At 42.2% G+C, this 11,625-nt stretch overlaps 2 protein-coding genes across 4 annotated transcripts; both read right to left on the bottom strand.

Moving 5' to 3' along the window:
• Positions 1 to 44: 44 nt before the first annotated feature.
• Positions 45 to 4,996, bottom strand: LOC134618779 (serine/arginine-rich splicing factor 6-like). Of its 2 annotated transcripts, none has more exons than XM_063464341.1 (6): positions 4,792 to 4,996; positions 4,237 to 4,397; positions 2,477 to 2,595; positions 2,165 to 2,367; positions 1,941 to 2,027; positions 45 to 1,789 (listed from the first exon to the last, which is right to left on the bottom strand). In XM_063464341.1, exons 1-6 carry the CDS (start codon positions 4,896 to 4,898, stop codon positions 1,291 to 1,293), a joined length of 1,176 nt encoding a protein of 391 aa, XP_063320411.1. In that variant the 5' UTR covers positions 4,899 to 4,996; the 3' UTR covers positions 45 to 1,290. The 2 variants fall into 2 exon arrangements, with proteins under 2 accessions (XP_063320411.1, XP_063320412.1); XM_063464342.1 differs by having other exon boundaries at positions 4,264 to 4,397.
• Positions 4,997 to 7,090: 2,094 nt separating this feature from the next.
• On the bottom strand, positions 7,091 to 11,619 carry eif2s2 (eukaryotic translation initiation factor 2, subunit 2 beta). Of its 2 annotated transcripts, none has more exons than XM_063463651.1 (9): positions 11,502 to 11,619; positions 10,236 to 10,419; positions 10,052 to 10,152; positions 9,800 to 9,929; positions 9,600 to 9,700; positions 8,794 to 8,942; positions 8,599 to 8,655; positions 8,399 to 8,484; positions 7,091 to 8,288 (listed from the first exon to the last, which is right to left on the bottom strand). In XM_063463651.1, exons 1-9 carry the CDS (start codon positions 11,514 to 11,516, stop codon positions 8,113 to 8,115), a joined length of 999 nt encoding a protein of 332 aa, XP_063319721.1. In that variant the 5' UTR covers positions 11,517 to 11,619; the 3' UTR covers positions 7,091 to 8,112. The 2 variants fall into 2 exon arrangements, with proteins under 2 accessions (XP_063319721.1, XP_063319722.1); XM_063463652.1 differs by having other exon boundaries at positions 9,600 to 9,697.
• Positions 11,620 to 11,625: the final 6 nt, after the last annotated feature.

The raw sequence follows: 11,625 nt of genomic DNA, 5'->3' as shown, positions 1-11,625 counted from the left end.
GTCAAGGTTTTTATAATCCAGACAAAACAACGTCAAGCAGCAAGTTTATTTTTTAATGAAGATCTTTTATTGAACATAGCATAAAAAAGGACTTTTTCCCCATTAGATCTCATACATGTTAGGGGGAAAAAAAAAAAGTCAGTTCCACAAGATGGAGAATGTGGCTGCGTTCAGCAAGTCTGATGTTTACAGACTCACAGGAGTTCTGAACACATGGACCTTTCCAGCACAAAAACAGTGCTAGCTGCACACTTTAAATAAGGCTTTCCAAAACCCTTCAGTCTGTTCTGAAGCTGGGGAGGGAAAACAACATTACCAGGGAAGCAATCGGCGCAATGGAAGAATCTGAGGAAAAACAGGACGCTGCAAAGGAGTCTAGTCAAACTGAAAATCAAAAACTAAAATAAAGGCCCTTAATAGATTACCTGCTTAATGTTACCAACCTCCTCCCCCCAAAAAGCTACAAAAAGATAAAAAGGGACCAATTGCTTTGTGCTGATTACTCTATGTACAAGTAGTTACAAGGGATCGAAATAATCCATCTACAATGCAAGTTACTCAAAAGTGAAGCCCAAACCCTCATTATCTTTAAATTAAGAAGTTCTGCACTACAAGCTCTTACATCCTGAATATGCATCGTTTAAAACGAAGACAGACTGATTCCTCGAAGAATGTGACTGAATGTGCAGGTCAACAACTCAACTGCTCCAGTCCTGGAGCCTACTCTTCAACAATCATGCGAGCTGAAAGAGTACGACACAAAATAATTACCAACCAAAGATGGATGCTTCAGACATAAGAGGCCTGGAGACACAAGAAAAGCAAACTGTCAGACTACCAACCAAAACAAACAGCTGCAAACTGAATAAAAGAACATTTAAGACAACTTAATATTCACTGACCAAACAAACAACTTTAAATGAAAGCAGAACAGTAAGAAACCTAAACTTTACCAAATCAGGCACCAGTCACAGAGACATCAACTTCCTCAGGCTATAGTTGTAGAGCCCAGCACTCATTATTTTCATTAATCCAAAATTCTAAATTTTATTTGTAATTTTTTTTTTTTTTTTTTTTAAGGGAGCAGATCATCTGAAACAAGTCCAAAAAGCATCGGCTGTATTGTGGTTGATGGTCTAATAAACTCCTGCTTTAACAAGTTAAAAGACAAATGTACATTTGAGGGGGGGGGGGCGTCAGAAGCATAAACCAGTTATTAAACACTGCTCAATATGTACAGCATAATGATCAAGCTAAACAATAAGAAAACCTCTCCCCTCTCTACACCCACTAATCCTGAGAAGCTGATCTAGACCGTGAGCGGGACTTGGAGCGGGACTTGGAGCGGGACCTGGAGCGAGACCTGGAGCGAGACTTGGAGCGGGAGGCTGAGCGCTTTTCTCTGGACTGGGATCGGCACTCTTCCTCCTGTGGAGATGGGGAGCGAGAGGCAGATTTGGCCACATGCTCTTCTTTTCCATTCTCTACTGGAGAGGGTGAGCGGCTGCGGGACTTCTTCTCAGCAGACCGTTCCTTTGATCGGCTACGAGAATCCCTCTCCGACTTTACCTTAGAGCGGCTCTTTGAACGAGACTTGGACTTGTGCTCGGCGGAGCGAGACCGAGATTTGCGAGAGCGTGAACGAGATTTGGATTTGTTGGATCTGTTGGACCTAGAACGAGATCTGCGAGTGCGAGAACGTGATTTGCGTTCTCCTGACTTAGAGCGAGACTTTCTCTCAGACCTGGAGCGGGAATGATGCCGTCTCTTATTGCTGCGGGAACGAGACCTATAGGAACAGAAGCAAAGCTCAGTACAGCCCCACCTTACATGACAGCAATGTCATGACAAAATGTCATACTGAACATACAGAACTTATCAATACCAATAATTTAATTCAAATCTCTCTGTTACTGTTCCAAGATTACATTGATCCTAACCTAGAGTGGGATCTGGAGCGACTCTTTGAGCTCCTGCTCCTGTGGCTTCTGCTTCTCCTGCTGCGGGAGCGACGGCGACTGCGAGATCTGAAGATGACAGAGCACGATTAAATTTTTTTTTTTTTACATCAGTTTCTTGTTAAATAAACAAAATCTCTGAGCAACAAAATGTACCAAAGGGAGGCTCATCTTAAAAAGCAGTCAGCAGTAAGAAATTTGCTCACCTGGAGCGACTGCCAGAGTAAGACCGACGTCTGCGAGGACGGTCCTCCACCAGGCGAATTTTCCGCCCATTGATGTCAGTACCATCCAGCTTGTCCAGAGCCCTCTTCATGTCGGAATACGTCCGGAACTCAATCACTCCCTCATTGGTGCGTTCCTTGTGGGCATCTGCATAGGTCACCTCTCCTGCCTGACGCATGAAGTCCTGGTGGACGGGAAGAGGATGAGGTGCCGAGTACCGATTTCAATCCAAGCACTTATACAATACGTTTTCCCTTTATCTGAAGATTCCCCTCTTATTTTCAAATATTTACCTTGAGGTCCTGCCAACTACAGCGGCTGGATAAGTTCTCCACAACGAGGCGGTACTCTGTGCGGACTGGCGGTCCATATTTGTCCCTGCCAGAGCGGCTGCGGCTGCTGTAACCGCTACCTTTAAAAAAAACAACAGCACACACAAATAGTTAGAAACCACTAAACCAAACAAGATTCAAAGTACTACTGCTCTGGGCTATCAAATGCACTCAAGGCAGTGAGTTTCCAGATCATTGTCCTTGGGGGGGGGGGGTTAAATTTGTACTAACAGTCAAAGGGGTTTCTTTGATCTCATTTTCAAACAGCTTCAGTTAAGTGCTCTACAAGCAACTGCATGGGCTCTTTAAAGTTTGTATTTTTCAGCATTTGGAAGCTGTTTTCTGCTGCAAAGAACACCACTGCATCTGTTTCCGGCAATACAAAAAACACAAATCAGCATCTGTCTTACTCCAGTACATCACTCTGTGATGCTATAGCTGCATAAAACAAATGGACAGTGATGTTCTTTCAAGACCTCTGTATCCTGTAACACAAACAGAAAGGAGGCATCCACAAAGGCTGCAGTCAGGGACACTGTTCAAATTGATTACGGTGTTAAAAACACACCAATCTTTTGAAAATTGGTATCTTTTTATTTAACCGGATGTCAGTCTGAAATTCTTTTTTCCAGTTTTGATCTTACAACATTTCTTTAGATTGTAAGGTCTGTAAAGGTGCCGATCCACTTATGTTTGCTGTCAACATAAAAACCAATGGCAATCCTCACCATCACCCCTGGTCTATTGGCAAAAGGCTGCTGTCATCATGGCTTCCGGTTAGGTCAGCCAAGGATCAAGGGGGGGCAAAGGTCACACACACATTGTAAGGTGAAAGCCAAGGCCAAACGGGACAGGCAGTCATCTTAGCCAGTCATCTTTAGCCTCAATGGACTCTCAGCCTCAGCCCGCAACTGGACTCTTTCAAATTGAAACATCAAGGACTTTTGTTAATGTTGAATATAAAAAATTTTTATATATAGACCAAAGTTAAAACACATTTCACATGAAAACGTTAGTCTACTCCTAATGACTACACTAACTAGGTAGCTATGTATGTGGTGATTTGTGTTCAGCTTGTTTTTTTTCCCCTCTGGTGCAAACAAACAAACAAAAAAAAAAAAAGACACCTTCACATGGCTCGCCCAAATGACAGTTATGGTTCAAGTGAATTTTACAATGTATGATAAGAAAACTATGTTATTTAACAACACTAAACTCTAGACTCAAAACTGCTCTTTAAATCTCACAGATTGTTGCCCCTTGCAATCAAATAGCATGTAGCTCGTGATGATAATCACTATGGAGGAGCAAAAACCTGCAGGTCACTACCCCTTGGGTGACAGACTGAGAACTGTTCAGCAGGGTGACATCAAACCAAACTGGACTCCCTGATTTGTAAGAATGAAGATAAATCATGGTTGCATGTGATGAAGTTACTGCGTGATATAATGAACAACATGAACAATAGCTCTACTGACAGTCCTACAACTTTGCATGCAACCTGCGCCTTAAAGAGCTACCCACGTGGCTGGCTATAACCCATGAGGGGTACCTGGAAAAACCTGATCGAGGGCCAGCTGAGTATCTGTAAACCTATGCGGCAAGTCTGTTAAAATTAGCGTCACCATGAATCATTCAAACAGCTGTCTGTGCAGTCCACGTCGACACCTCACCCCAAGGGGAAGGGGAAGAGAGGGTATCTTGTAATAGACTGCACTTACTGCGCCCACCACCCCAGTAACCCCCACCGTAGCCATCTCGGTCTCGTCGCGGGCCCCGGGCATGCTCGACGATCACCCGCTCCCCACACAGCTCCTTCCCGTTTAGCTCGTAAACGGCGTCGTCGGCGTCCCTATTATCTTCGAACTCCACGAATCCATACCTGCAAAAATAAAGGGTTTAAAAGCATGAGTATGAAATGAGCGTTACCCGCTTACTTCCACGTATTAACTAGCTAATTAGCGTTAGCATACGTTAGCACAGCGACGTGCAAAGTATAAAGACGCCATGTTGGCCACGCGACATTTGCTAAACGTTCATGAATGAAGTTAAAGAAAAAAAACGTTTTACATTCATAAGGACAATACTAAACGTCATACATCGACATATTGCGCTTTAGAATCAAACTTAACTTCTAAAAAATTTATATCTATCTGCGTAAAAGAGTGAAATGCCCGCCCCCGAGTCCGTGCGTCGTTCGCATGAATGGCTAGCTTTAATGCTAGCTACGACATGCTAGTTGGACTCTGGCTTACAAAATTCCGCCGAAAACTTACCCGTTTTTTAAATCAATCTCCATTAGCTTCCCATAGCCGCTGAAAAAACGCTGAATATCTTTTTCGCGGACATGATAGCTTAGTCGTCCGATATAAACTCGAGGCATTGTGATTCGCCTAGAGTGGTTATCAACTGTTCTTCACCACTGCTCCGAAATTGCTGAATGCTACTGCCGTTAGCTCTCCGCCAGCAACCGGTCGGCTGTTTCGCCAAACCCAGCCAATAAGCGTGAAGCTAACGATGATCAATTTCCGGAACAGAACTTCAAATTAAAAGCTACCGTTTATCACACAAAACCGCAGACAGTACGCACACGAGAGGAAAATACTAGTTAAATCCCATGTAAAATCTGCCCCAGTCATTTCCAACTAGAGGCATTTTGTAACTGTAGTTTGCAGTGGGTACATACAGAGATCATCTTAACTAATTCAAAAAAGGATACAATTTTACTTGTAAAAAAAAAACAGAAAAAGAAAACACCTGCAGTCACAAAAGCTAGGTAGTTAAAAAACACATGCAACTAAACAGTAAATTGTTGGAATAGTAAAGTCTCTATTGCAATAAAGTTGAATTAGAAAAATTCCCGTTAGCAGCCAGTCACAGAACCAGCCTTACTGATCAGTTTATTCACTCCGTTGGTATTACCATTTCTGATGCATATGGTCCACAGCTGCGTGACGGAATATCTCTGTCATTTATAATTTCTGTTTAAAGCCTCTGTGTTGGCCTTCCATGTGGATGCCCAGGTAGTCATAGTCCTCCACCACATCAGTAGCCTGTCCCAGGATACACACGGTTCGTGTCCTTCTGAAAGTCAAGTCACCAACTTCTTTGGTCTTATTCACATTCAGAAGTGGATACTTCCTCAATGACCACTCCACAAAATCATTAACCTCTGCTCTGAATGCCTACTTCCTCCTCATCACTTAAACATCCAGCTGCTGCAGAATCAGAGTATTTCTTTAGGCGACATCACCTGGAGTTGCACTGATTGAAAGTCTGAGTTGTACAAAGTGAAGCAGAACTGAGACAGCATAGCCTCAATGGTTTGATAACTATTGGATAAATTGGCAAATTATATCTATAGCATCCATATTCTGACTCCAAATGGTAGTATAAGTGCAAAGTTTGTGAATTTAAATTAAACATCCATGGCTTGGCTGTATAAAATTGTTGAAACACATTTAGAATATGGCAAGTGGTACAGATTAATGAGTACTTATCTGATAGGCTATGTGCTTAAGTCTGGCTGGTTATGACAGATTTATGTGACTTATAAATCAGTGATTGATGTGTTCGCCTGCATACTGGTAGTTTAAGCGCAGCTAAAAAAAAAACCCCAAAAACCTATTATATAATGATATAGTGACATTTGGGCCTGCAGAGGAAACCTAACAATGGCACCGAGCTTACATATTATCCTGCAGTCAGGTTCAAAATAAATCTGCAACTCGACATGTAATCACCAAACTCAAGGACACTGTCTCCAGTTACCATGGTTATCAGCTGCTCATAATGTTTTAACCTTGTGGGTCTGTGTTTGTATCAGAGTACCTGCTCTGCCACCTGCTGTAGCTCAGGTGGCAGAGCAGGTCAGCCACTAATCAGAAGGTCGGTGGTTCGATCCCAGGCTGCCTCCTGGCTGCATGCCAAATATCCTTGGGCAAGATACTAACCCCATGTTTGCCTACTGGTGGCGCCAGTGTCCGGCAGCCTCGCCTCTGTCAGTGCGCCCCAGGGGCGCAACGTGTGTATCCTGGGACAATGTAGCTTGCCATCACCAGTGTGTGAATGACTGAATGTAGTGTAAAGCGCTTTGGGGTCCTTAGGGACCATTTACCATTTACAGCAAACCGTGGGCCTCACAAGGACCGTCAATCACATCTGAGCAAGTCACACAAATAAGACTTAAATATTTTAATGGGACTTGAAACAATGGCCATATTTAGAAACGGGTGACGCGAGGGGGCCATAATGACGAGAGCCAAGGCCGTTCACTGATCATTACTACATTACTCATTACTACCTTTTTCCATTGTGACAGAGTGAAAACATAACGTCATTACCATGACTGACAATTACTAAACAGGCACCGTCATTAATACAAGCAGAGAAATGTAGTGGAGAGAGAGAGTATATTTTATTTTTGTAAAAACCAGGTTTTAAAATGATTCCAGCGAGACCTTTATATTCACATTCCTCTCAAAACAATTAGATTGATACTCCTTGATAGACTCTGGTGTAAATTTCTTTAACCACACTGCAAAATAGGAACCTGAAGGAGGAGACGATCTGAGGTGCCTGCTCAGAAGTTGTAGTTTATTATTACTTTATTATTTTAGTGACTGGCGTTAGCTCATGAATCCTGCTCATCGGAGAAAAAAAAAAAAGAGAAAAATTGAATCTTTATTTTCAAATTGACTTCATCAAACCTCAAGTGGCTGACAAAATTTTCTAATCAAATAAGTACACAAACTGCTCATCAGTGCCACAAAAGCACTCACAAACATACTGTATAATAATTTCTACTCATCTCATAAACAGCCTCCTTTATTAGAGTACTCTTAATGTTGCTCTCCCCTTCATCAGCCCCCAAGTCTTCTAGTTTTGTGTCTCCTGCTACAAAATGATCAAAAGCAGGTCCTGTGTTAGGAGCCTCACACACTAGTTTCAGTGACATGTTCCTGTATGTACTCCAGCCCGGTGACTGATTTGTCTCTATAAGCTTGAGTAGAAAATCCTAGACTGACAGTTTTTTGTATATATATCATTTAGGACCAGACCAGAAACATGAACACACCCTTTAGTTGAGTTCAAGAAAAAAAAGAAGTGACCAAGTCAACAATTCGTTGGTTCTGTTACTGTAGATGAACTTAGCTTATCTACAATTTGGCTAATCTGAAGAAATATTAATGTCTGGTGCATGTAAAGTGGGAGAAAATAAACAAAAACTAAACTTCAAGCTGTGTTAAATCAAGGGTTTTTTGGAGGAATCAAGAATCACAGCAAATAGGAAACAGAAAAAAAACCCTAAGAGCTGGAGGGTCCATCAACCAAACAAGTCAAATGCATCCAGCAGTGTATGTGTCAAACATCTGTTGCTTATCAGGTGCCTGAACCCTATCTTTCATCTTTAGACACTCTCACTCCCTGTCAGGTCAGGCCATGACACAACCAAAATGACAGCCAAACCCTCCCGCAGTTCGATTCAGAGAGTCCTTTTAGCAGATCAAGCGGGCGCCCGACCCCAGCTTCGGCCCTTCTGATGGGGAAAGATCGGACCGAGAGAAGAGGTGGGGGGAGCCCAGTTTTAATGGCCTTTAGTTAGCTTTGGCGCGGAGCTGCGCCCTCTTGCCCGTCACAGCCTGGAAACCGGTCTTGATACTGGCGACGGAGCAGCGGGAGTGGCACGTCTCACACTGCAGGAAATAGAGACGAGTGTCCTTCTGCAGGATGGTCTCCGGTGAGCGGCAGGTGTGACACGTCACATATTCCTCTGCAGGGGTGAGAACAGTCCACTCAACATTACCGTTCACAAGCAGGGGCTGTTTAATTTTACCCCTATCAATGTAACTTCACTGTAAAGAACATGTCATTCCTACTTACTGATATATCTTCTCAACACATTTTCTATCTGTTTCTGTTGAAATCTGCCTTTGATCACAAGCTGGTTATTTCCGTCAATGGAGCCGCTGTTAACAGAGAAAAACGCTAATTAAACTTTTACTTAAAGTGAACACACAAAAACAAAACGTGCCACAAACTTAGCTTGAGAACTGACATCACTTAAAATACAAAAAGCGTACCTCGTTCCCAGCTCAGCCAATAGAAAAGCGAGGAGATGTTTAGGCTGACGATGCAACCTGTGATTAATCCCATGAAAAAAAAGAAAAAAAAAAAAGAAAGAAAAAAAAAAGAAATCAGTTTGTGGATTACACACATTCTACAGGTGTCACTGAAATGCGTCTGTCAGTAAATATAAAAAGCTACACGAGGCTCACAGTTTGCAGATGTCTGTGAAATTGACAAAAGAGGTTTTCTTGGTTCCCACTCGGACCACCTGGGGAGGCTTCATCACAAACTTCCTCTTCTCCCCAGCCACCATGTCGGGGTTCTTCTCCCTCATGATGTTGAAGACTCTGTTCAGGAGCTGGAACAGAGACAATACTATGACTTTGTTTTGTTTTTTGTCTATGTTCATAAAGCTTTCAATACAGAATATAAAAGGACAGAAATTCAGAGCCCTGTGGGATCAGCTGAGGATAAAAAAAATAAATAAAAAAGGAAAGCAGTGTGTAAATCTGTGCCGTTTATAAACCCTGTTCTCAGACCGGTAAATCCACCTTTGTAATTTTACAAACCGTTTCACTCATTTCCTCATAGAACAATAAGTGGGGGATTTTAACAACTCTATTCAAAAAATACATTTAATGCCGTTAAATATTCAGTGCAAAACTCAGTACAACTTCAACATAAATGTAGATCAAAGCACCAAGTTAGTGGACACTGGCTCTATCCAGGCAGAAACTGTTTGCAAAGTAATTCCAGTTTAACAAATCTGTGGGGATGGAGCTCACAAAACCAAATGGGCTGAGGTCTTAACATCAGGACATTTATTAATGAGAGAGAGAGAAATACAACAATCTATTATGTCTATGTGTACACAGCCTCACACAGTACAAAACAACCAAAAACAGTCTAATATTTATCCCACTTTACAGGAAATAACTTCACAAACAACTGTGACAGCTCTTTTTCTGCCTTTCCTGAATTGTTTCTAACTTTCTCATTTCACGTATTATCCTACCTCGTCGTAGGTGTAGTCTCTTTCCGAACCAGCCCAGGCCGGTCCTGTGGAAGAGCTGAAGGAGATCCCATCACCGTTCTTGCCATCATCATCATCCACTGCTGGGAGAAGAAAAAGAAAAATGACATTATGGGTCAAACATTATGATCCATAGGCCTTGTTTCGGTCCCTAGTTTCAAAACCATGTGATTTCATCGTACCGTCATCTTTATCAGCGGGGTCGTTTTCATCAAAATCTACTTTCTTTGGCTTCTTCTTTTTGTTAGGGAGCATCAGATCCAGGTTGTCCTCCTCCATAGCTTCCGTCTGCTCGCCTTCAATTTTCAGCTCCTGGTTTGGACAAGCGAGAAGTGAAACTCAGCACGTGAAAGTTATTGGTAAGCCAATCAAAATCAGTAGAAGCAAAAAGTTAAAAGTAATGCAAAATCAGCAAATGTTTATCAATGGCTGACCTTTAATCCCTCCTCCATATCATTTTCAAACACTTTCTTGGGTTTCTTCTTCTTTTTCTTCTGGTTGAAGAAGTTTAGGTCGTTCAAGTCATCCGACGGCTCTGGAAAAAAAATAAAACCCCTCGAGCTCTTAACTCTACACAACATAGTTGCGAACTGATACCGCACCTTAAATAGATCTAACCTTTCTTCCTGCCTTCATCTTCATCTAGATCCACCTCTTTGTCATCTCCAGCCTCTGGTTCTGCCTCCTTTGTCTCCACCTCCTTAGCTTCTTCTCCTCCCGTCCCTTCTCCTCCGTCCTCCTCCAGCATGAAGGGCTTCTTCTTCTTCTTTTTCTTCTTAGTCATGTTGGGATCGAAAATCATCTGAAAAAAGAGTGAAGAAAAAAAAATTTAATTAAAATAAATATTGAAATGCTGTCAAGCTTCATTTAGTACAGATACTTTATGGCTGCTTTAAATATACATAACGTTGACTAATCCAGCATCAGTACAATTTCCAGTTAAAATCAAAAGGAATGTGAGAATTATAAGATGTATGTATATGATAGTCATGTTTCATCAGATTTTCCTTTTGAGTGGCAGTGGGAGTTTGTTTGAACATTTTCTGCTTGTGAAATTTAGTTTTCAGTTATGAAAACTGGACTGTGGAAAGATGCTATTTTTTCCATTTTAGGCCAAAAAGAGTAACATGAAGTCATATTAAGGACTGAACAAAGAAAACAACTTAACAGATAACAAAATGTTGCATATCATCTTTACAGACAGGCTGGACTCTTGAGTTGATTCAGTGTACACCGAGTGTGTCAGTACACTATTAAGAAACCCCACCTACTGCTGTAGGTTTCTTAATAAGAAGGCTTGAGGTAAAGTAATCCTCCAGAATTTTTAACTAACATATTGCACAGACTGGCCCCATTCAGTTAGAAAAATAATAATAAAAATAAAAATGTCGTACTATTAACATTAAGCAGCGGTGATTCTGGTATTTTGGTTTTATTTTACAGCCAGAGGAGCTGTCCTTAAGGACAAATCGAGGTACAGATAGCTTTTTGTCTCCAGCAGAAAACGTTAACAGTTAGCTCCGCAGCTCTGGTAAGGGGAAGCTAAGGCTACATAGCTAGCTTCCACTCTTCTCTGAGAGTCCGGCGGAAGCTGCGACAGCTCGGATTGATGAGCCACGCTCAGAATAAATAACGTATATACTCAGATAAATAGCTGTATATCAATATACTTGATGATTTTCTTGATATTCCGGCTGGCTCGGGCCGTGCTAGCCCGACTGCAGCAGCCATGTGAGCGCTACTGCGGACAGAAAGGGAGGGAGCAGCAGAGTCGAGGCCCAAAGTCATCCCCAGCACCGATGTGCGCCTGAAACTCAACGAATTCCGTCCAGCAGTTCTTCACACCTACACAGATTACACAGCATCTGACTCGGAGTGCCTTACCTCGTCTCCTGACATGTTTGCGTGCTGAACTGTGAAACAAAAATGCTTCTTCTTTCTTCCTCGATCAGTCCCACACCGCTTCGCCCAAAATTTCTTGCATCAGCGTATGACTACAGTGCGCAAG

This window comes from Pelmatolapia mariae, linkage group LG20, assembly GCF_036321145.2.
Source record: "Pelmatolapia mariae isolate MD_Pm_ZW linkage group LG20, Pm_UMD_F_2, whole genome shotgun sequence".
NCBI classification, from domain to species: domain Eukaryota; kingdom Metazoa; phylum Chordata; class Actinopteri; order Cichliformes; family Cichlidae; genus Pelmatolapia; species Pelmatolapia mariae.
Note: the sequence above shows the minus strand (reverse complement) of the source record. Positions and strands in the feature narration are given on the sequence as shown.